The sequence below is a fragment of the Ceratosolen solmsi genome, unplaced genomic scaffold, assembly GCF_000503995.2.
Source record: "Ceratosolen solmsi marchali unplaced genomic scaffold, CerSol_1.0 scaffold6, whole genome shotgun sequence".
NCBI lineage: Eukaryota > Metazoa > Arthropoda > Insecta > Hymenoptera > Agaonidae > Ceratosolen > Ceratosolen solmsi.
This window is the reverse complement of record NW_011948414.1, coordinates 12,489,755-12,510,994: the sequence shown is the minus strand read 5'-3', so window position 1 is coordinate 12,510,994 and position 21,240 is coordinate 12,489,755. Positions and strand designations below refer to the sequence as shown.

The 21,240-nt window shown below is 23.7% G+C and overlaps 2 protein-coding genes across 2 annotated transcripts; both read left to right on the top strand.

Annotated features, from left to right (window-relative positions):
• Positions 1 to 1,023: 1,023 nt before the first annotated feature.
• On the top strand, positions 1,024 to 7,193 carry LOC105368117 (CLK4-associating serine/arginine rich protein; the record flags this gene model as incomplete). The annotated part of the gene is made up of 12 exons (XM_011507033.1): positions 1,024 to 1,516; positions 2,085 to 2,182; positions 2,264 to 2,439; positions 2,677 to 3,065; positions 3,134 to 3,207; positions 3,968 to 4,303; positions 4,814 to 5,392; positions 5,901 to 6,005; positions 6,080 to 6,128; positions 6,483 to 6,546; positions 6,629 to 6,734; positions 6,905 to 7,193. Coding segments are annotated over exons 1-12 (2,397 nt in total), but the record flags the coding sequence as incomplete, so codon positions are not given.
• A 366-nt stretch (positions 7,194 to 7,559) lies between these two features.
• Positions 7,560 to 12,785, top strand: cin (Molybdenum cofactor synthesis protein cinnamon). The gene is made up of 10 exons (XM_011507032.1): positions 7,560 to 7,621; positions 7,807 to 7,958; positions 8,037 to 8,224; positions 8,728 to 9,211; positions 9,857 to 9,923; positions 9,989 to 10,103; positions 10,553 to 10,828; positions 10,892 to 11,031; positions 11,517 to 11,704; positions 12,512 to 12,785. Exons 1-10 carry the CDS (start codon positions 7,591 to 7,593, stop codon positions 12,758 to 12,760), a joined length of 1,890 nt encoding a protein of 629 aa, XP_011505334.1. The 5' UTR covers positions 7,560 to 7,590; the 3' UTR covers positions 12,761 to 12,785.
• The last annotated feature ends 8,455 nt before the right edge of the window (positions 12,786 to 21,240 follow it).

Genomic DNA, 21,240 nt, shown 5'->3' with positions numbered 1-21,240 from the left:
TATCATATTGACGAAGCTGAATATGTTTATTAAAAAATGTTACTGTTTCAAATTTAAAGAAAAATATGTATTATTTTATATATGCATAATTAAATTAGAATATTTTAAAACAAAGCAAATATAATAAAATTAAAAAAAATTATTTAATGGTAACAAAATATTTGAAAAGTGAAATGAATATACAAATTGTAAGAGATTTATACAGCTGATTTATGTTTAAACATTTCTTTGTTTGTCAACATTCTAGCAAAAAATATTAAGATTAAAAATGTATTACTTCTAAATCACTCTGATGAGATGTTTTATATAAAGATTTACCTCTTATTTGTTTTTTGATGATAAGTCATGCAAAAATTGGGTACTATATTTAACATATGCATTACAAGTTAATTATTGGTATATTTTTATTAACATGAAAAAATTGTTTATGTAAGTATTACAAGCGATTTATATTATGTACCGCGATATGAATTTTTAATTCATCCATTCAGCACATCTAAATAATAAAATATTATTTTTACTGAAAAGAAAAGTTATAAGGGTAGGCTTGATAAAAAAATATAAGATTGATTATAAGTAGGATAAAATAAAACTTTATTAAAATAAATTATATATTAAAAATAATATATTCAAATGTATTATGTATTATTATTTAATAGTACAATACAAGTATGACAATACACTTATGAAACGTAATTTACATAAAATAAAGTGACATATATGGATAATACTGTCTTGAACTTTTTTTAATTATTTCAGTAATTGGTAACTCATTGTTAACAATTTGCATTTTTGCAAAGTTTACATATTTTGATATTATTTATTTTTATTATATTTTAGCATAATAAAGTAAATTTTTTCATAATATAAGTACTCTAGTCATATATTGCCTTATTAATACATTTTTAACATTTTTATATAAATATATTTGAAATTTCGCGCGATAATATTTTAATAAATCTCCTGAACGTGGGTTACTCACGAATGCGACATTTTACGTTTGATAATAATGCAACTCGAAGTTAGAATACGAAATAGTTGGGGAATTATTTGATTTTGCTATAATAGAAAATGACAGGAGCCTTTTACTGTTATATAACCGTAATATGACAGAATATAGGAATACACTTTACTCATATTTAATTGCCATAATTTATTAAATCCATGGGTCATACACCTTCATACTAGTCTCCGATCACCCAAAAGTGATCCTGCTACAATTTGTAGCGTAACTCCGAAAAATGATATGGCAAATGTTAATTTTTGCAGTATAATTATATATCGTATAAGGATTTTATTATTTTAGTACAGTATAAATCGATAGTACTTCTTTCATCTACAGAAATTGAAGGTAAAAGTGTTATTTTATTTTGATCGATGCAAAATGAGTTTCTCCGTGAAAAAGACTGGGGGTAGAATGTGGCATGAGGCACGAAAGCAAGAGAAAAAAATTCGTGGAATGTTGGTTGATTATCGACGACGTGCTGAACGGCGAAGAGACTACTACGAAAAAATTGTAAGTTTTATCTTGCGTGCGAATTTTGTTTTATCTTTATTTTTAAATACTTTTTGGGAGTGGTTGATGAAGTATTGTATTTGTCTTTAAACTAAACTATTAACATTTGAATTTAATAATTTGTCTTTGTTATGCTTTATAATTTGCATTTTGTACATTAAAGTTTAAATTAATCTTTAGTAAAATACTCATAGTAGAACAATAGTGGATAGAAAAATTTATGCATATAAAAAAATAGTACACAAAATGGTATTTGATTTAAGTAAATGAAATTAAATTTATGAAACTTTGAGATACATTTTCAAGCAATGTAATTTAATTATAAAATAACATTAAATCTAAAGTGTATTAAATAGTTTTATTATATATACTAAAATACAAATTTATAAATTATATTAATTGTAGCATTACTTTTATTTTAATTTGTTATATATTAAATTAATAATTTAATAAAATTGATTAAATATTTTATTTTTATAAGGTTTTTCTTAAATTTACTTATGTATATGTAAATACTTTAAATTAAATAGTCATACCATTTAATAAGAAAAACATAATTTTTATGTAGAAATCAGATCCTACTCAATTTCTTCAATTACATGGAAGACCATGTAAGGTTCATTTAGATCCTGTAATTGCAGCTGCTGGTGATAGCCCTGCAAATATGCAAGTTTATAGAATTTAATATTTATAATTATTTCTTCAATTTTTTGATATTCTTTTTATAAAAATTATATTTTTATAAAGGATGCCTTGGCAAGGAAATAAAGATAACTTAATCGATCGATTTGATGTTAGAGCACATCTTGATTGGATTCCAGAAGCTACTAATACAAATGACATTGATATTCCATTAACTAGCGAAGATAGACATATTAATTATGAAAGATATCGTATAATTGTCCAAAATGAATTCCTGACAGGTATTTATATTTATAATGGATTAAAATTTAAAATAGCATAGTTAGCATAAAATTATTAAACAATGTTTTGAATATTGTATTTAAAATTGTCAATTTTATATGCAACATAGTAAATATAACATACGTTATTAAAAAAACACAAGTTATTACCAATTATAAATGTAATAGAAACATAATGTCATGGTATCAATAAAACATTAACACAAAACATAAAGATTTATTACATTAATTTTTTAGTAACTGAAGAAAAATTTCTTCATCAAATCCATCTTGAAGAGCAATTTGGATCGTCAACTAAATTAGAATTTGCAAAAGATAAAAAAAAATCAAGTAATACTGCAGCAATTGGCTATAATTATGAAACAGAAGAAGCAATATCAGAAATTTCAAAAACAATAGATCCTAATTTATCAGAGGAAAAAGAAGATGAAGACAGTGATATTGATTTAGATATTTGTGTAGATGTATCTCAAATTGAGCCTTCACAAGCTCATGAAATGAATTTAGTGGCTCAAAAGTATGGACTTTTAGGTGCTGATTATTTCAGTTTCTTAACTCAAGATTTTGAAGAAGCTGAAACATTACGTCAAGCAAGAAAACAAGAGGAAGAAAAGGCAATGTATTCTGTAGGTATTATTCTATTAATTAGCAAATATCCAAAGCAATACAAAAGAAAATAATAACTATTACATAGGGTCGAAGATCGAGAAGAGAGAGACGTGCATTTAGAGAAAAAAAGATGATTGGTCGAATAATGAGTCCTCCAAGGTATGTAATATAAAAATTAATTATGATTGTAATATATAAATACAACAAATATGAATATATTTGTACTTACATGAATATATTTGAGGGAAAGTATCACAAGAATTTTTAAAAAATCAATTTTTTTAATTAAAATGCATAAAGCCTGATAAAATATAGCATAATATCAAATGTATTGAGAAACAGTGTTTTTAATTTATATACATATATGAATAAATATAAGAAAAATATATGTGTGCTCTGAGTCTTATTGAAATTGTTTATGCATTTGTTTCAAAATTACTAGTTTTATACCAATTAAGCAATATAAAATTTCAATAAATGGTTATTAATTTCATTAAATTAATAAATTTTTAAAAATGTGTTTAATTCTGGCTTTAAAATTATTTTGTAGAAATACAAGTAATTTTTACTTATTTTATTTCTTTTTGTTCCAAACAATCATGTAATTATTGTTTTTTAAATATTTTTTATTAGAGGGAAACAATTTAATGAAAAATTCATTTGGCTTTTGACTCCTTAAAACATTGGGTTGTTATGGAAGCAATGTAGTTGAAGATTATTTCTTAATTTTATAGTATAATGTATTAAATTTAAAAAATATTAATAAAATACAATTATTTTTTCATATAGTGTTCATATCTGTACCAAAATGAATAATGTGACTGTAGACTGTTACTTATTAATCATAATTGTTAATTAAATTATTCAAGGATTCAGCTTTTATTATATATATTATTTATATTTAAATATGATCTTACAGTTATGCTGCTAGAGAAAGCCCAGAATATAATCCATATAGAAAATCATCTTCCAAATCTCATTCTCGCTCAGCATCACCTGCCAATGCAGGACAAATTACATATATTACTAGTTTTGGTGGTGAAGAAGATGCAATTCAAGGTAGCTCTTCTCAAGTAATAAATTCAAAAAAAAGTAATTTTATAAATTTAAAGAAAAGAAAACCAGATAGTCCCATTTCAAATGATAAATTATCAAATAAAAAACTGGTGAAGTCTAGATCACGAAGTAATTCATGTTCCAAAAATAAACCATATCGAAAAAATGACTCAAGAAGATTTAGCCCCTCATATTCTAGGTAATTACTAAAATATAAATATTCTTATTGCACTTTATTAAAAATATATTAATGTATTTAAAATATATGTTAAAATTTTTTTTATTGAACAAATGTATACCTTTTTCATTGTTTCTATACTGCATTGATAAAATCAAATATTTATTATTTAATATTTAAAAATTAAAGAAAGACATGTTTATTGTTAAATTAAAATAATTAATAAATTATATTTATAATTATTAGATTATAAAATAAAACAACCTGCAGTTTTAAAAATAGAAATTATAATTTCTATAATTTAGTTCAATAAAAATAGTTTTTATATACATTAAAACTATATTAATTATTAAGTATGTCTATAAATATTAAAAGTTATTATTTACATATTTTAGTTGATTATTTAATTGTATATTTGTCAATATATATTGCAATATAAAAATGAAAAGATGCTACACCATTTAAACTTAATTATTATTGGTTTCATTTTTTTTTATGAATTATATTTGATTTTAAATTTGTATTTTATAGATCACGTAGAAATTCAAGAAACAGAAAATATGGAAGGTCCAAAACGTGGAATCATACTCGCTGGTCTCGCTCGTTTTCTAGATCAAGGTCTCGTGGTCGAAGTAGATCACGAACAGATAGCAGATCCCGATCTTTTTCACAAACAAGATCAATTTCAAGATCAAGATCAAGATCACGAATAAGATCACGCTCTCATTCGTATTCTAAAAGATCATCGTTAAGCTCTAGTAGATCATCTACAAGTAGTAGTGAGAGTAGCAGATACTCAAGATCATTTTCAAGGTCAAAATCAAAGGATGAATTGAAAAAGCAACGATTTTCAGAATCCAAGTCTAGGTCTAAATCAAGAACCAAAACTGAATCAAGATCGAGATCAAGATCAAGATCAATGACTACAAAGTCAAGATCAAAATCTGAATCAAGATCGAGATCTAAGACAAAATCCATGACTAGATCTAGAACGAGATCAAGATCGAGATCAAGAAGTAAAAGTCATAGTAGATCAAAATCGTCCAGATCTAGAAGTAGATCAAATAGTAAACGTTCCAAAAGCATAGAAAATAAGCCTACTGTATCGAGGTAATTTGTTATCAATAATTTTACAGAAATTATTTTCCATTGAAATACTTATAAATTGTAAAAGTATATATTAAAATGTTAAAAATTATTTAAAACCTATGTAATATCAGAAAAATTCAGTTCGCTTACTATTTTTCAAATATTTTGAAAATAAAATATATTTATGTATACTAATATTATTGATAATAGAAGCTGATATTATTGAAAATTATATATGAAACCAAAACAATATTTTAATCTTTTCAAATGTTTGAAATTTAAATGTATAAAATAATCATTTTATTATCAATATTGTTGTGAACCTAAAAATAAAGAAAATATTACTTTATATGCATATGTATAGTTAATAAATGTTGTGATACAATGTAAAATCATTTAAATTTGAATTTAATTAAAAAAATATTACGTCAATTAATGTTTAATTGCATATATTAAATTAATGATAATTTTCTCAATGATACATGTAGATTTGTTATTACTTGAAAATTGAATAATCATATTTTTTTAGGTATTATGGTCGGCGAGGAAAGTCATCAAGTTTAGAAATAGAATTATCTGATAATGAAACTAAAAATTTTCAGTCTGTATCAAAAACTTCAACTAATTCAAACATGTAATTTTTTTATTTCTATTATTTTAATTATTTATTATATCAATAATTTAATTAAATATTTATTATATTTACAGGAACAAGCCAAAAGCAGGGTTAAGTACAAATTCTGGTGGCGGACACAAAGTCAGTAAGAACCGTAACGCTTTATTAGTCATTTAATGCACAATGCAAAAAAACGTACAATTTTCCTCTTTAAAACCTTTTTTATAAAAGAAATAAAAAATATATTTATTTATATTTTTATTCACAAAAACAGCATGCGGATTTCCTATTCTTATTTTTAATTGATCTATTTATCATTATATTAAGCAAAATAAAATACCTGCTCACTCTCCATCTTTCTTTTGGTGCATCTTTTTATGTACTACAATATATACTTAATCGAATTGCAAATTTTTGTAAATATATGAATCATTTTTAAAGATGAGTCTGTCTCGTCTATATTTATTAAATATCCATAAGATTTTAATTTTTCAGTCTTTAAAAATTACACCTCAAGAGCGACTAAAAAAAAAAATGCAGACTTTATTAAATAGGCAATGTAAGTAAATATTTAAATGAAATTAAATTATTTAAATTATTTTGTATACAACATATTATCTTCTTTAATGTTTTTTTTTTAGATAAAGCCGATAAAAAAGCTGAACAGGCTCGTATTGAAAAGATGGAGCAACAAAGACAAGATAGAGAGGATGAAATACGAGAAATGTCATTGAAACTTCGTAGAAAGTAAATATGCATGAGTAATCTTTAAAATCAAATCAAATTGTGAATAAATTTAAATAATGCTATCAATTTTAAATACTAAATCTTAGTAATTTTATATTTTAATTTTTCTAATTTAATTATAAAAAAAATATAAAAAATTATGGCGAATGTTAAAAGTGCATAATTCATAGACAAAGGGAACGAAGGCATCGTTACGAAGGTCACAGTTCGGATTCACGTTCATCAGAGTCACGCTCTCCAAGTCCGAGTAGAAGCTCACGTAGTTCAACACGTAAGGATAGACGAGATCGAGAATACAGAAATGACTATGAAGGTGACTGTGATAGAGATAGAACTCGTCAAAAAAGAAATGATGATAAAGATAAAAGTAGCAGACAAGATTTGCGAAAACGATATCGCACACCACCTCGCCATTCAAGCCCTAGGAATAATCGGTATAAATTTGTTTTATTTATAAATATATTAGTGTGATATGAATTATATATAAAATAATATAATATTTATATTTTTACAGTGGTTTAGTTGATTATTAATTTAATTGCAATAATCTGAGGACAATATTTTGGCATTGATATCTAAATGCTGTGAATTTTTTTAATTATCAATTTTGTTTTATGTTATCTGATTTAATAATTTTGTGTAATAAATAGTTTTAATGTTAAATATTTATTGTATATTTTCTTTGTACCTTTCATTGCTTACTTCATTGAAGTATTGTTTAAAATTTTTAGTTTGTATAATTAATGCATATTGATCATTATAATTTTAAAGAATAATACGTTTCATTGTTAAACTAAAATTGTATTTCATTTCTGCAAAGTAGGAATAACTTTAAACAGGGTTATATTGCAACAAAATGTGTTTGATTACAGTTGGTATTTTAACAAGTAAGATAATAAATACATATTTATTTATTTTTAAAAAAATAATCCAAAATTAAAATTATAATTATTGATTATAGTTAATTGTAGTTATAAAGATATATATTGTTATTTTTTGCATAATACAAAATAAATGATAAAAGGTAATCAAGGTTATGTCCTTTTTTTTTAAATCTGATTTTCATTTTTAGTAAGTGATTCTTGTTTTAAACATAAAGCAAAAGATGTAAGTGGTTCAATATTAAAAAACATAGTTAATAATCAAGAATCTAAAAATGATAATGTACAAGAATTTCAAATACAATGTAGTGATATTGTCCCAGATAATGAATTTATTATAATGGTATGTTAAAAATGTTTAAATTACTCTAATATTAAACTAATATCAGACTATTAATTATTTAATTTTGATACATTATAGGAAATATTAACTAGGTGGTCTGACACAGAAAAAATTAATGTTATTTTAACGACTGGAGGAACTGGTTTTTCAAGTCATGATGTTACTCCGGAAGCTACAAAAAAAATTATTCAAAAAGAAGCTCCAGGAATTGTATATGCTATGATTTCTGAATGCTTAAAAATTACTCCAATGGCAATTCTATCTAGGTATTAAATAATTAAAAATCTATTTAAAAATTTATTCTTTGTGACCTAGTTTTACAAATTAAGTTGTATAAAAACTTTATTAACTCTAAATAATCGAAATATACGAATTATTCAATTCTTCATTGTATTGAGAATTTTGATTTATTATTAGAATAAAAAATAGTCATTTTTATTTATTTATTTAAATCATGAGATTATTTAATTAAGATTATTTTATAATAATAAATTCAGATTTTTTATATATTTATAATGAAATATATCATAAAATTTTTTATACAAAACATGTTCCAGGTATTAATAAAGCTATATTTACTAATATAATTTATAGTTTTTTCATAGCTTTGAAGGTTTTTCTTAATAAAATTGTTTGCTTATCAGTTAATTATAATTATAATTTCATAAAATAAATTTTCTTTTTATGACTTTTATAAATATTCATTTATTGTAAAATTTTTAAAATATATTAATGAATTTAAATATTACTAACTATATAATTTTTTTAGGGCTGTTTGTGGTATTCGTAATCAAACTTTAATTATAAATTTACCTGGATCACCAAAAGCAGTAAAAGAGTGCTTTAATGCTATAGCTAATATTATACCTCATGCTGTTGATCTAATTTTAGATAATAAAAAAAGTGTAGTAATGACTCATAGCAATCAAGATGATACACATAACAATTATTTATGCAAAAATTCAAAAAATCCCTTGAATTTATATAAAATTGCGCATCGAGATCGAAAATCACCTTTTCCACTAATTTCTTTAGAAGAATCCCAAGATATATTAAGAAATACTGTAGAGAAACAAATACCTTCTGTAACTATAGATTTAGGGTCATCTTTTGGAAGAGTACTGGCAGAAACAGTTTACTCTCCTATTGATGTACCATCGTTTAATGCATCTATTAAAGATGGATATGCAGTAATTGCTCAAGATGGTAAAGGCAAACGTACAGTTATATGTGGTTTGGTAGCAGGTCATAATGTAAGTGTAATATATATGTTTAATTGAAGGTGCAAGTTAACATTGAAGTATGTTTTATAAAATGAAATGAAAAAACAAATTTTTTAATTAAATATTAATCAACATACATGTAAATGTAATTTAAATTATAAATATCTCTATTTCCCATTTCATTTTTACGTGTACATTCTACATTTTAAATAAAAGTTTATTTTTTAAATTTTTAAATTGAAAGTTTTCTTTTAAATTTTTATATTTAGATACAGATTTGAGTATTGATATTTATTTCATCCTTATTGTATGATTCATAATTCATAATATTTCAAATATATAAATATGTTTGAAAATTTTAATAATAATTTAATTTTCATAATACTTTTTTAATATTTTTACTACTATATGATCATTATAAACTTAGGTATTTTTTAAATTTTTTATGAATTTTTATTTTTATTTTTATTTTTGAATTTTTATGAAACAAAGTATTTATTTAAAAAGTCTTAAATACTACAAATTATTTGAATAAGTTTTATCTACATTTTACTTATAATATGCTTTAAAACATAAAAAATTTATATTTTTATAGATAATAATTAATTACATAAGTTTATTAAACGAATTTTTTAATTTAACATAAATGCAACAAATCTAACTTTATACGTTTAGTTAAGAAGTGTGAAAATCTTACCTGGTACTTGTGCTAGAATTAATACTGGTGCAGTTGTTCCAGATGGTATGTGTTTATAATTATATTATATTCAAATTTACTTATATTAAATAAATGAATTAAACATTCAGATGCTACAGCAATAGTGCAAGTTGAAGATACAAAATTATTACAAGCAGCGGTTGATGATATAGAAGAAAAAGAAATAGAAATTCTTATTGAACCGACGGATGGATTAAATATTAGGTATTTTTCGTTTTTGTTTTTTATGGGTTTAAAAATTTTAATGTTATAAAAAATTAATATATATACATTTTATTATTAAATCTAAATTAATTTATAAGAATGAATATCTTCAATTTTCAATAATTTTGTTTTTTAAGTTTCTGAAAATGTATGAACTATAGCTTTTTCATAATTTGAAAACTGTTAATTGATAAAATTAATTTATCAAATGACATTTATTACATACATGATTTATTATTTATAAATAATTGAAATAAATGTTTAAACAATGATTCTAAAAAATTATCATAAAGATAAATAGTTCATTATTACATACTATTTATAAAATAATTTTATTTTTGATTATTCAAACATTTTTAGATGCATGCTGTTGATGTATCAAAAAATATTATTTAATATGCATTATTGAATTAATTTGCTTTATGATTGACAATCTTTAATTTTTCAAGATCAATTGGAAGTGATATAAAACGAAACAGTGCTGTTTTAATGGCAGGTACAAAAATGGGTGCTGTAGAAATCGGAATATTAGCTTCTTGCGGATGTAATAGAATTTTTGTAACACCCAATCCAGAAATTGGAATTCTATCGACTGGAAGTGAATTGCAAGACGTTGGTGAAATATTACGCCCTGGTTATATTTATGATAGTAATAGAATTACATTAAGAATGATGTTACAAGCAAAAGGGTTTAATCCAATCGATTTTGGCATAGTATCCGATGAGTAAGCATTAAATTTAAAAAGAGATCTGATATTATTTTTTAACTTTTAAATTGAAAATTATAGAGAATCATTAATGGTGGACAGAATTGGAAGAGTTTTGAAAAAAGTGGATGTTCTTATTACAACGGGATCTGTCTCAATGGGCGATAAAGATATATTAAAACGTGTATTAAAAGAAGCTTTAAATGCAACGATTCATTTTGGTAAGTAAATTATTTTTTAAAATTTTTATTAATAAAATTATATCATAACTTACATTAACTACCTGATTTTTAATTTTAATGCAGTTTAAACATTCAAATATTTTCTGTTTTTAAAATTATTTATATTATTTAAATTGTTATTTAAATTAAAAATAAAATATTTAATTCTTGATAAAGACTTTAAAATAATTGAAACTTTATTTAAACATGATTATACGTTTAATAAATTAACGTATATATTCAATTCAAATTGTTAATAAATGGATTTTTACTTTATTTTTTTTAAAAAGGTAGTTTTTGAAATTATTGACAATATTTTATCTATAACCTCATTATTTAGCTATTTATTCTAGATTTTTTTAGTAAGTGACTTTTTTAAATTATCTCTAAATACTATTTTTATATTTTAATCTTTTATATTTAATCAAATATGAGACATCATATTATGGATCAAACTAAAAAACAACAATTTAATTTTGATGAAGGTCGTGTTAATTTGAAACCTGGAATGCCAACAACGTATGCTACTTGTAATTATTTTGGAAAAAAGAAGTATATGTTGTGTCTACCTGGTAATCCTGTTTCTGCGATGGTAGCCGTAAATTTATTCGTCTTTCCATTATTGAATTATTTAACGAACAACAATGAACGGCTTACTATAGTAAAAGCTATGGTAATTGAAAATTAACATTTTAATCTATCTTAAATTTTATTTATCCTCAAAATTCTTATGTTATAAACACGTCTCTTTATTATCAACAATTTATTCTTATAAATTCTTTCTAAAGCAATTTAAATCTTCCAGAAAGCAATACTAAGCAATAATAACTTTGGAAAATTTATAAATATTAATTTAATAAGATTTTTTAAATATAATTTTATACATTAAATTGTTTATCAACGTCTTTTCCATTCCATTTTATGAAATAACTTATTTCTGCATTACTGTCGCCCCTGTACACACACGCACGCACGCACAAATAACATTTACCACTTAAAGAAGTTAATAAGTTATTTTAAATATATCAACAATAAAATAATTATTCTTGGAATTTTAAAAATGAAAAACTTCAGAAAACAGCTTATTTTTTTTAGACAAAACAATATTAAATATTTTATTACTTATTACTCAAACTATTTAATGTGGTTTAACCATTATTACACCATAATTTATTAATGGTTCCAATCCACCATTTGTAATTAATGTTTTTATAAGTCGATTTGGAAATTTGATATGTATATTTGCACAATACAGGTGAATACTGATAGATTTTTAAAATATTTAAAGTAAAAAATAAAGTCTTATGTGTTATGATTTACATCATCCATTTATATTTAATAGAATTTATACCGTTATTTCTACATTATATAAGAATAAATTGATTGTATGGCTACGTCGCCATTATTTTTGTTTTGTTGACAATTTAAAGAATGATAAATTCATTCATATGAACTATTAATTTTAATAATTAATTAACAGTTAACATCCAAATACATATTGGACTCAAGACAGGAGTTTGCACGAGTTATACTTAGATGGACAGATAATCAAATTTATCCGCAGGCATATAGTACTGGTAGTCAATGTAGTAGTAAGTTACTTAGCTGCAGAAATGCAAATGCTTTATTGATACTGCCACAAAAATCTTCGTCAATACAAGAACTCGACAAAGGAACATTGGTGGACGCAATGTTACTTGAATTTAATTACAATGTAAACAATATTTAGAATAAAAAAAAATCACTGAAGTAATCATTAGTAAAATAATTTTAACTTTTAAATATTTTTTTAATCTTTTGGTATTTGAATATCATTTTTATTAAATAATAAAATTATAGAAATATTTTTATGTATAATAAATCGCTATCCTATTTTTGTAATAATTATATTATTTTTAAATTAATTTTGATAAATAAATTTGTAATATTTAAACAAATTCTAACATTAGCGTAGTGCTAGTATAATGAACATAAATTTCTTAAGAAATTATTTAAAAATTAATAATGATTATCATGTAAAATAAATTCATAATATTTTAAGTTGACCTATGAGTTATAGAGTATCATGACTCAAAATTTAATTCAAATAATTTAAATACTATTTTACTAATTATATCATTTTAATAAAATATATGATAAAATAAAATGTATGTCTTTTATTATATATATTTTATAAACTTATCGCTTACTAATTTCTCTTCAATTTAACAATCGGCGATATGACTATAGTTAAACATGCAATCATTTCCATCAGATATAAAATCATAGATTAATTGATACACTAATAGTATAAGCAGTTCTTTCGTTCCATTTCTCTTTTGGTTACGAAAAATTAAATCCTAGTTTATGACGATAAAAATCAATAAAATGAAATTCAGCTAATTAATTTCTAAATACAATTTTAAATATACAGACAAATTTGATACAATGCACTCTTGCATGAGAAAAGAACATAAGGATGTTCAATCAATTATTTGATTCTGAATTTCAGAAAAATAGAAACATTTGACCAATATTTATTAATCAATAAATAAAAGTTAGATATTTCAAAATGTATTTAAAGGATAAAAAGCTTTATAAATCCTAAAATATCAATAATATAGAGTAACAAATGATAACACGTACAGTATAAAATGTTTAAAGTTAAAAAAAATAAAAATTACTTCAACTTTCAAGTATCTTAATATTTACTCGGATCAAAAAAAAGCTTTTAATACTACCACTGTTACTGAAAATACTTTTTAATATAAAACTCTTTAAGAAAATTATTAGCAAGTGAAATATACGAAATGATGTGTGAAATGAAATATGAATGTATATAGCTTATAAAATAATTGCTAATATAAATTTTTCTAAATAAACTTAATTTATAAAATATAAGATCAAAATAAAACTGCAAAAGTTTATGTGATAAAACCGGTTTCTATTATTTTTTATAAACGTAATGAATTTGAATATTAATCATAATGCAGCAAAATTCTAAGTTGTGGCAGTGCCATATTCTATATATATGCAATACATCTAAAATATATTGTAATATTAAAAGTTAATGATTGCAAAAAATTTCTAGCACTATTAAAGAAACGATGAAATTTTGTATTTGCAAGAATAGCTGTTTCTTTATTGTCAATAATAACTAATTTATAATATTTTGCCACACCGATCTATGCATAAATTGTATATATTTGAACAAATGTACGAGTAAAAATATTGGCAATAGTACCCATTATACTATTTATAATAGTTTAATGCTAAATCAATATGCAATAGCTTTTTACAGTGTTTTATTGTTGCTTATATAAATATAATATAGATATGAATTTTTATTGTATAATAATTTTGTAATGCGAAAAAATATGTCATTTATTGATAACGAACCCATAACTTTAATTGGGCAACTTGTCAAAAAATCAATTGTAAAATGATTGAATTGGTAATTAAGATTTTTATGTATCATTTTATTTTTACAAAAATTTACACAAAATTATGGTGGTAATTATATTTTTATTGCATATAATTAATGTATATAATTTAATGTATATATGTAACAAATTACTAGTACTTTTTAATCTATTAAAAAACTGTTGTTATTAATAATTATTACTTTGAAATAAACCGATAAGTAATGTAATTTGGTTTATTTAAATATTTATTTACGCCACTTAATATTTGGTAATTAACATGATTAGTAAATGAAATTATTTGCAAATTCAATTTTACTTATTCTTATACTAATGATCTTTTTATTCTAAGAAATTGAAGAGAATGTTTCAATAATTTCAATATATTCAATTATATTTAAATTTTATTTAAATTTTATTTCTTAATTATTCAAATTTAATTATCTTCTTAATTATTTATATCCGTATGATATAATTATTTTGTTCACAAAATTTTTTGGTATTAAGAAAGCTAAATTGTTAGATATCAAGTAAATTTTACATTAAATAATTCATAGTCCTATGTACACGAGTATTCACTTTTCAATTGTTTGAATAAATTTTAACAAAAATTACCTGATACACGTGAATTGTTAAAATTTTTTTTTTTATTTTAACCTCTTTATCCCCTCCCCATAAAAATATAGTAAATTCATTGTAAAAAAAAAATTTACTTGGTTTTGAAACCAACATTTATTAAAAACGAGAACATATAATCTTCAGATTTTTTGGAACTAATTCCGAGGAATCTTCTTACTTCCTGAATTATAATGAAACAAGAAAGCTGAATCTTTTACTATCTTAAATAACAATTTATATGTAGTAGTTATATATTTAATAATTACGAGCCAATATAAGGCTTTTGTTTGCTGAAAACATTTATTCGTGACTCGTTGACGCTGTATTCCTTTTTAACGTCTTTAATTCGGAAGCCTGTCACGTTTTTCACTCGAATTGAAGTTAAATTTCATATAGGCAAAATAACGATTTAATAGGTAATCATTATATTTTAATTAATTATAAATTTTAAAATGCTAAAAAAATGGAATAATCTGGTGTAGTATAGTGGTTACATGTTTCACGAAAATCTTACTACTACTTTTTATAATGGATTCAGTTTATATTTTTAAAGACTTGATAAATAAAACGAAATAGAATTTTAAAAAGTTTTTATGTATTTATATGCAGACTTCACAGACTTTATATAATGTTTTTATATTTACGAAAAATGCCCTTTTTTATATAACAAATATTTTATTTTAGCTATGGCATTTTTACTATCTATATATTTTGAGAACTTATGTAATATTAATATATATTACACCATTCTAAACATTAAAAAGAGTTAATACAGGAGCTGTGTATACAAATATTATTTTTTATTAGAATGAAGATGCCTCATTACCGATAAAAGTGTTAATTAAATTATTTTATTAGAGTATTAATTATATAAATTATAGTTCTTTTTTTTTAATAAGATAATATATTGCTTGTTAATATGAAATTTCAAAAACAGAAAAATATTTTATAAATGTGTCTACTACATAACCTACTGTTATTACTAATAAAAATTCAAGTGTCTTTCAATAAACTTTATGATTTATTACATAAACTATATGTTTAGATTACAATGTATTGATTGCAAGGATATAATAATGAATTACCACTAAAAGAAAACAGATTTTGACTTAGATTGAATTTTATTATGATAATCCTGTCAATTTCTAAAATATTCTCATCAAATTTGCGTACGGCGTACATATATAATATTGAATATAAAAATATAAATTTAGTATAAATCATATAATTATAGATACATTTATATGATTATTTATAATCATAAGAAAATCATAAAATCAATGTGTATCATATATTCAAATGAACCTTTGTGAAATGAGTCCTTTTTTTCCTCCCTCACCGCTTATCTCATGGGATCAGTGCGTCTTCAATAGGCATTATCTTTGTTGCATAAGCTTTGGAACTCCTAAGGATTTGTTTGTTTTGTATGAAAATTGAAATAAAAATTTAGAATAAAAGAAAAATTATATATACCATTGGCTTTTTTTGAAGTATCTTAGATGGAGCTAGCTTAGTTGACTTTATTTTCCTTTAAATCGAATACTGTTTCGAATTCCATTCACCCGGGTCGAAGGACCAAGATGTTTAGGATTAAACCAGGAACCTATACCAAATGCCAATGCCAAAACGTATTCTCAACAAGGAGCGTTTCACACAGTCCCAAGGTGCACTCTCAGCAAGTGCTCTCTTCCACGAGTCAGTGTAAGTAAACACCACTCGACGCCACATCAAGGTATGAGACAATTTCTTCGCACTTCCACTCTACAAGACATCAACGAGGAGCTACACGAAGAAGTGTCCAAAAATTTACGACCGCACACTTCTCCATGTAAAATCCACCACCAAGTGCCCCACGTCAAGAGGATCCGGAGATTTACGATCTCCTACCTCTACATGTAGTGTATGCTAACACCACGTGGCACCAACCGAGGAACGGCAAGATCTCAGTGACTCATCGTCAACGTAAAATCAATATAGTGTAGTTGTAAAATAAAACGCAATAACAATACCAAATAAAGCTACCCCTTCCACTTATCCACACTTTTCTCTGTGGATCACGATGTGTTCACAGTGGACACTGTCTAATTCTAAACATTTTGGTCCGTTGAACCGGATAAGTAGAAATCAGCTCATTCCTTCAGTATTTATATGATAAGCAGACGTGCCGTTACACTCTCTGATCTTATACCATCGCAACACTGCTGTTTCTATCATAAGGACACATAGTAGTCTGTGCCACAACTTACCAACAAATCTTCTCACCGATGTAACTATTCCCGTTTGTTGTTCTTCTCATATACTACATAATCATTAATATAATACCAATTCGTGAGAAGAAGGAAACAAAGAAAACTACAAACCTGAAGTGCCTATTACACAAGATAGGGAAGAACGCATAACCTGCAGTATTGCTACAGAGCGATTACCCGCTGAGCTTTTGAAAGCTCAAAGTCAGTGGAATCGTATTTCAGCAATAAAGGAGCGCTAACGAGTTCCCTTCATCTCATTTGGACATACCCATTGAAGAAGTCCTAGGCGTAAAGGGGTAGGTTAAAGATCTACACAAGACCTTTAACAAAGAACACAGCTATCTTTAGTTAACATGGCCGTCAGTGTTGTAAAATTATGAATACTTCACGAAGAACGCGCAAGAGGAAGAACTTAAACATTACTCGTTTGATTCAATCATGCAATCAACCATCAACAAGCTGCGTATTAAATGAATCAAAAAGGACAACAACGAAGTCGGATGATGTATCGCCAACGATATGGTAGTCAAGGGAATTGACCTGGCTTCCACGTTCACTTTCCAAATTCTCAGGCGAACGCAGCATGACCTATATTCCGTGATCTCTTTGAATCAATGATCCTCAAAAGCCGCAAGCTCAGTGAGGTGCAAAAACTGCATAATCTTGATGTCTTCCAGAGTGGAAATGTGAAGAAATGGTTCGATACCTTGATGTGGCGTCGAGTGGTGTTTACTTGCATTGACTCGGGGAAGCGAACATTTGCTGAGAGTGTGCTTTGACACTGAGTCTCAGGTTCCTTGAGAGTGTGCGCTTTGGCACTGAGTGAGAGGTTCCTTGCTGAGAGTTTACTTGCAACCGCTTTGTGCGCTCTGGCACTATGCGTGAGATTCCTTGAGAGAGTGCGCTTACCTCAAATATCCACACGGTAGCTTAGTTAGCTAATAACAATGAAGGCGACTGTGGTGCTAGAAACAGTGGATGCGATTGTGGTTGTTTTATCGGATATACGGCTTTTCCGGATGTCTAACGACTGTTGGAGATTTTCTCAAAAATTATAACCATTAGAGGATTTCCCAGAAATTATAACGGTTGAGGTTTTCTCAGAAATGACAAAGATTGGAGTTTTATAAGATACGAGAGATTCTTGGAATCTGGAACAAATACCATTTGTATAAGTTAATTTTTTAGATGGCATCAGCTGAATAAATCGTATGAAGTGAAATTGTCTTGATTAATAATCTAAAATATAATCTAATAAAAATATTTTATAAATGATTTCTGTGATATTTTTTTCTGCTTTATTTAAATAATTTATAAGCACTATATGTACTGAAAACCTTATCTTAACTAATCCGGATCATTGTTTCAATTTTGAGTTGCTTCTAAAATATCTTGTATTGTCTTATAAATATATATTTAAAATAAAAAGTAATTTGATTAACGAAACAATATATTTTATATTATTCGGAGGTATTTTAGTAATTCATTTTATTACATTTTATTCTAACTTGACAGTTTATTGAAATTTAAATTAATTGTTATGGGTTTTGTTAAAGTAGTCGAGTTTCAAGAACTGTGACCTAAAAATTAAAAAATTTAAAACTTTGAAATTAAAATTGTAAATAATGCAAATTATGAAAATGGGACAAAATGTTCTAATTTTGAAATGCGATCATATAAAATGGATAATTAGTTTTATTTTTAGATTTTAAAATATTCTAGTGATAAACTAATAACAAGATATATAACAGAAAATCAAGCAAATTAAATTATAGTTTGACAGTAAAAATTTAATCGTATAAATTTTTATTTTTTAATTGCGAATTAACAGGACTTTTACAATATTCAATTAGACGTATATGTTTTCACAAAACAGTAATTTTTGTATTTAAATTGGGATTTTACTTTTTACTTATTATTTTTTACTAATATTGTTTACATCGTTTCAATGAAAATCGACATATATTATTATAGATTTTATATTTACTTCATCGTATTTTATTTTCATTTTGTTATCTTTATTTTTATTAATTCATAGAAAGATTGATAAAAAATTTAATAAGCTTTCCGATATTGTTTTGAATTCATAATTTTATACCAATGATAAATCAGAGAAAGAAAATATGTAAGTATATAATAAATATAAGTTATTAAAACGATATGTAATATTTATAGATATAAATTATTTAATTTACTGTAAAAAATTCCAAAATTTATACATTGGACATCATTATTTAAATACTTTCAATTATTTCTTATACGTGTTTTAATTTAAAGCTATGAATATAATATAAATAGTTCATAAATTATATCGTTAATTAGAAAATGTGTATGTTTATCTTTAGACTTTAAAAATTACTTTTTATATTTACACTCTAAAATGAATTAATTATTATTTATTGATAATAAACTTTCGTTTTATTAGTAAAACTAAACATTGAGCTGTTTTGTTAGCTTATATAGATAATGGTACAATTTTTTAATAAACAGCAAAGAAATTATTTATTAATTTTAAACCTTTCATGAGCAAATAATTATTTAGAAATAATTAAGGGTAGTTATTCATCTATTTGAATTCATATAAAGTCATAATTATATATATTTATTATTACATAAAATAATAATATTTTTAATTTCATGACATCAAAGAATAAACTGGTTATGTAACACCATTAATAATTTATTTAAGTTTTTATTACAAAGATCCTAAATTTCGAAAATCTGTTTTTTTTTTTAATTTTACAGATAAATAAGATTACTTTGTTATATAGACATCAAATATTTATGTTAAAGTTAAATTATTTTATATATATAATAATATATATATATATATATATATAATATTCATTATTAAGATTACTTAACTATTATATTCAATTTTATATATTTCAAAATGATTGTTGTATAACTGATAAGTAACTTTTTCTAATTTTGTCTAATCAAATGAAAATATAGAATATTGAATAAATAAAATAAAAATTAAATATGGTAATGTGTTTAATTATTTTTTTTACTAATAATCTTTTTTAAAATACCAAATACTAGTAATTTTATATTAATTAATACGATAAATATAAATTATAATAAAATGTATTTATAATAATATACATAATATTACTAAATGTTATATACATAATGTTAAATTGTTAAAAATTTGTATTTTGTAGGTCTATCTTCATAACGATCATAGTATAAATATTTATATATATATATATATATATATATTAAACATGTTTATTTTATAATTAATATCTATAAATAACATATGAAGTTTAATAAATATATGAAATTCATTATTATAAATATATAATTTATATAAATATTTATGAGCTTTGATATAATTTATTCATGTTTTATAGATAACATAGGAATCAATGAATATGTTAATAGTTACTTTTAATCGAAAGACTTGATACACTATTCTAAATAATTTCCAATACTTTATAGCCGAAACTTACTTTCTCAATTAATTTTTAATTTATGCTTTATATATAACTAGTGTATTGTACAGAATTAGTTCATTATATTTAAAATTTAGATTTCAACGAATAATAATTACGTGAATATTTAAGATGTACTTTGATGTACACTTTTTTTTCGTATTATTCTCTTTTGATTATCTTGATTCATAAATATTTCCAAAAATTCGTACAAAAATTTCAAGTGCGTCTATTCGCATTATTTTTTCAATTATATAAAGGCAACGTCGTAATCTATTTAAATATAATTGTATTTATAAGGCATTAATGCATTGTATGAAATATATGTATATACATACTCTTACAGTCGAGTTTGCACAACCTTGGAATTAGTGTTTGCAAAATATTACCATAGTATTATGCGCGATTATCAAAAAAATCAGAAAAGCATTCATAGCTATCAATCATAATAAAAAAATGTATGCACAATGAGTAACGCCGCCTTCGTATTTTCTAGGTAAA

Excerpts from the sequence above, each read along its gene's own strand:
- cin (XM_011507032.1), top strand. The coding sequence starts at position 7,591 with ATGTGTTTGATTACAGTTGGTATTTTAACAA. Across the intron at positions 10,104-10,552 it reads ACGGATGGATTAAATATTAG|ATCAATTGGAAGTGATATAA; the intron begins GTATTTTTCGTT and ends TAATTTTTCAAG. Across the intron at positions 11,032-11,516 it reads AAATGCAACGATTCATTTTG|GTCGTGTTAATTTGAAACCT; the intron begins GTAAGTAAATTA and ends ATTTTGATGAAG.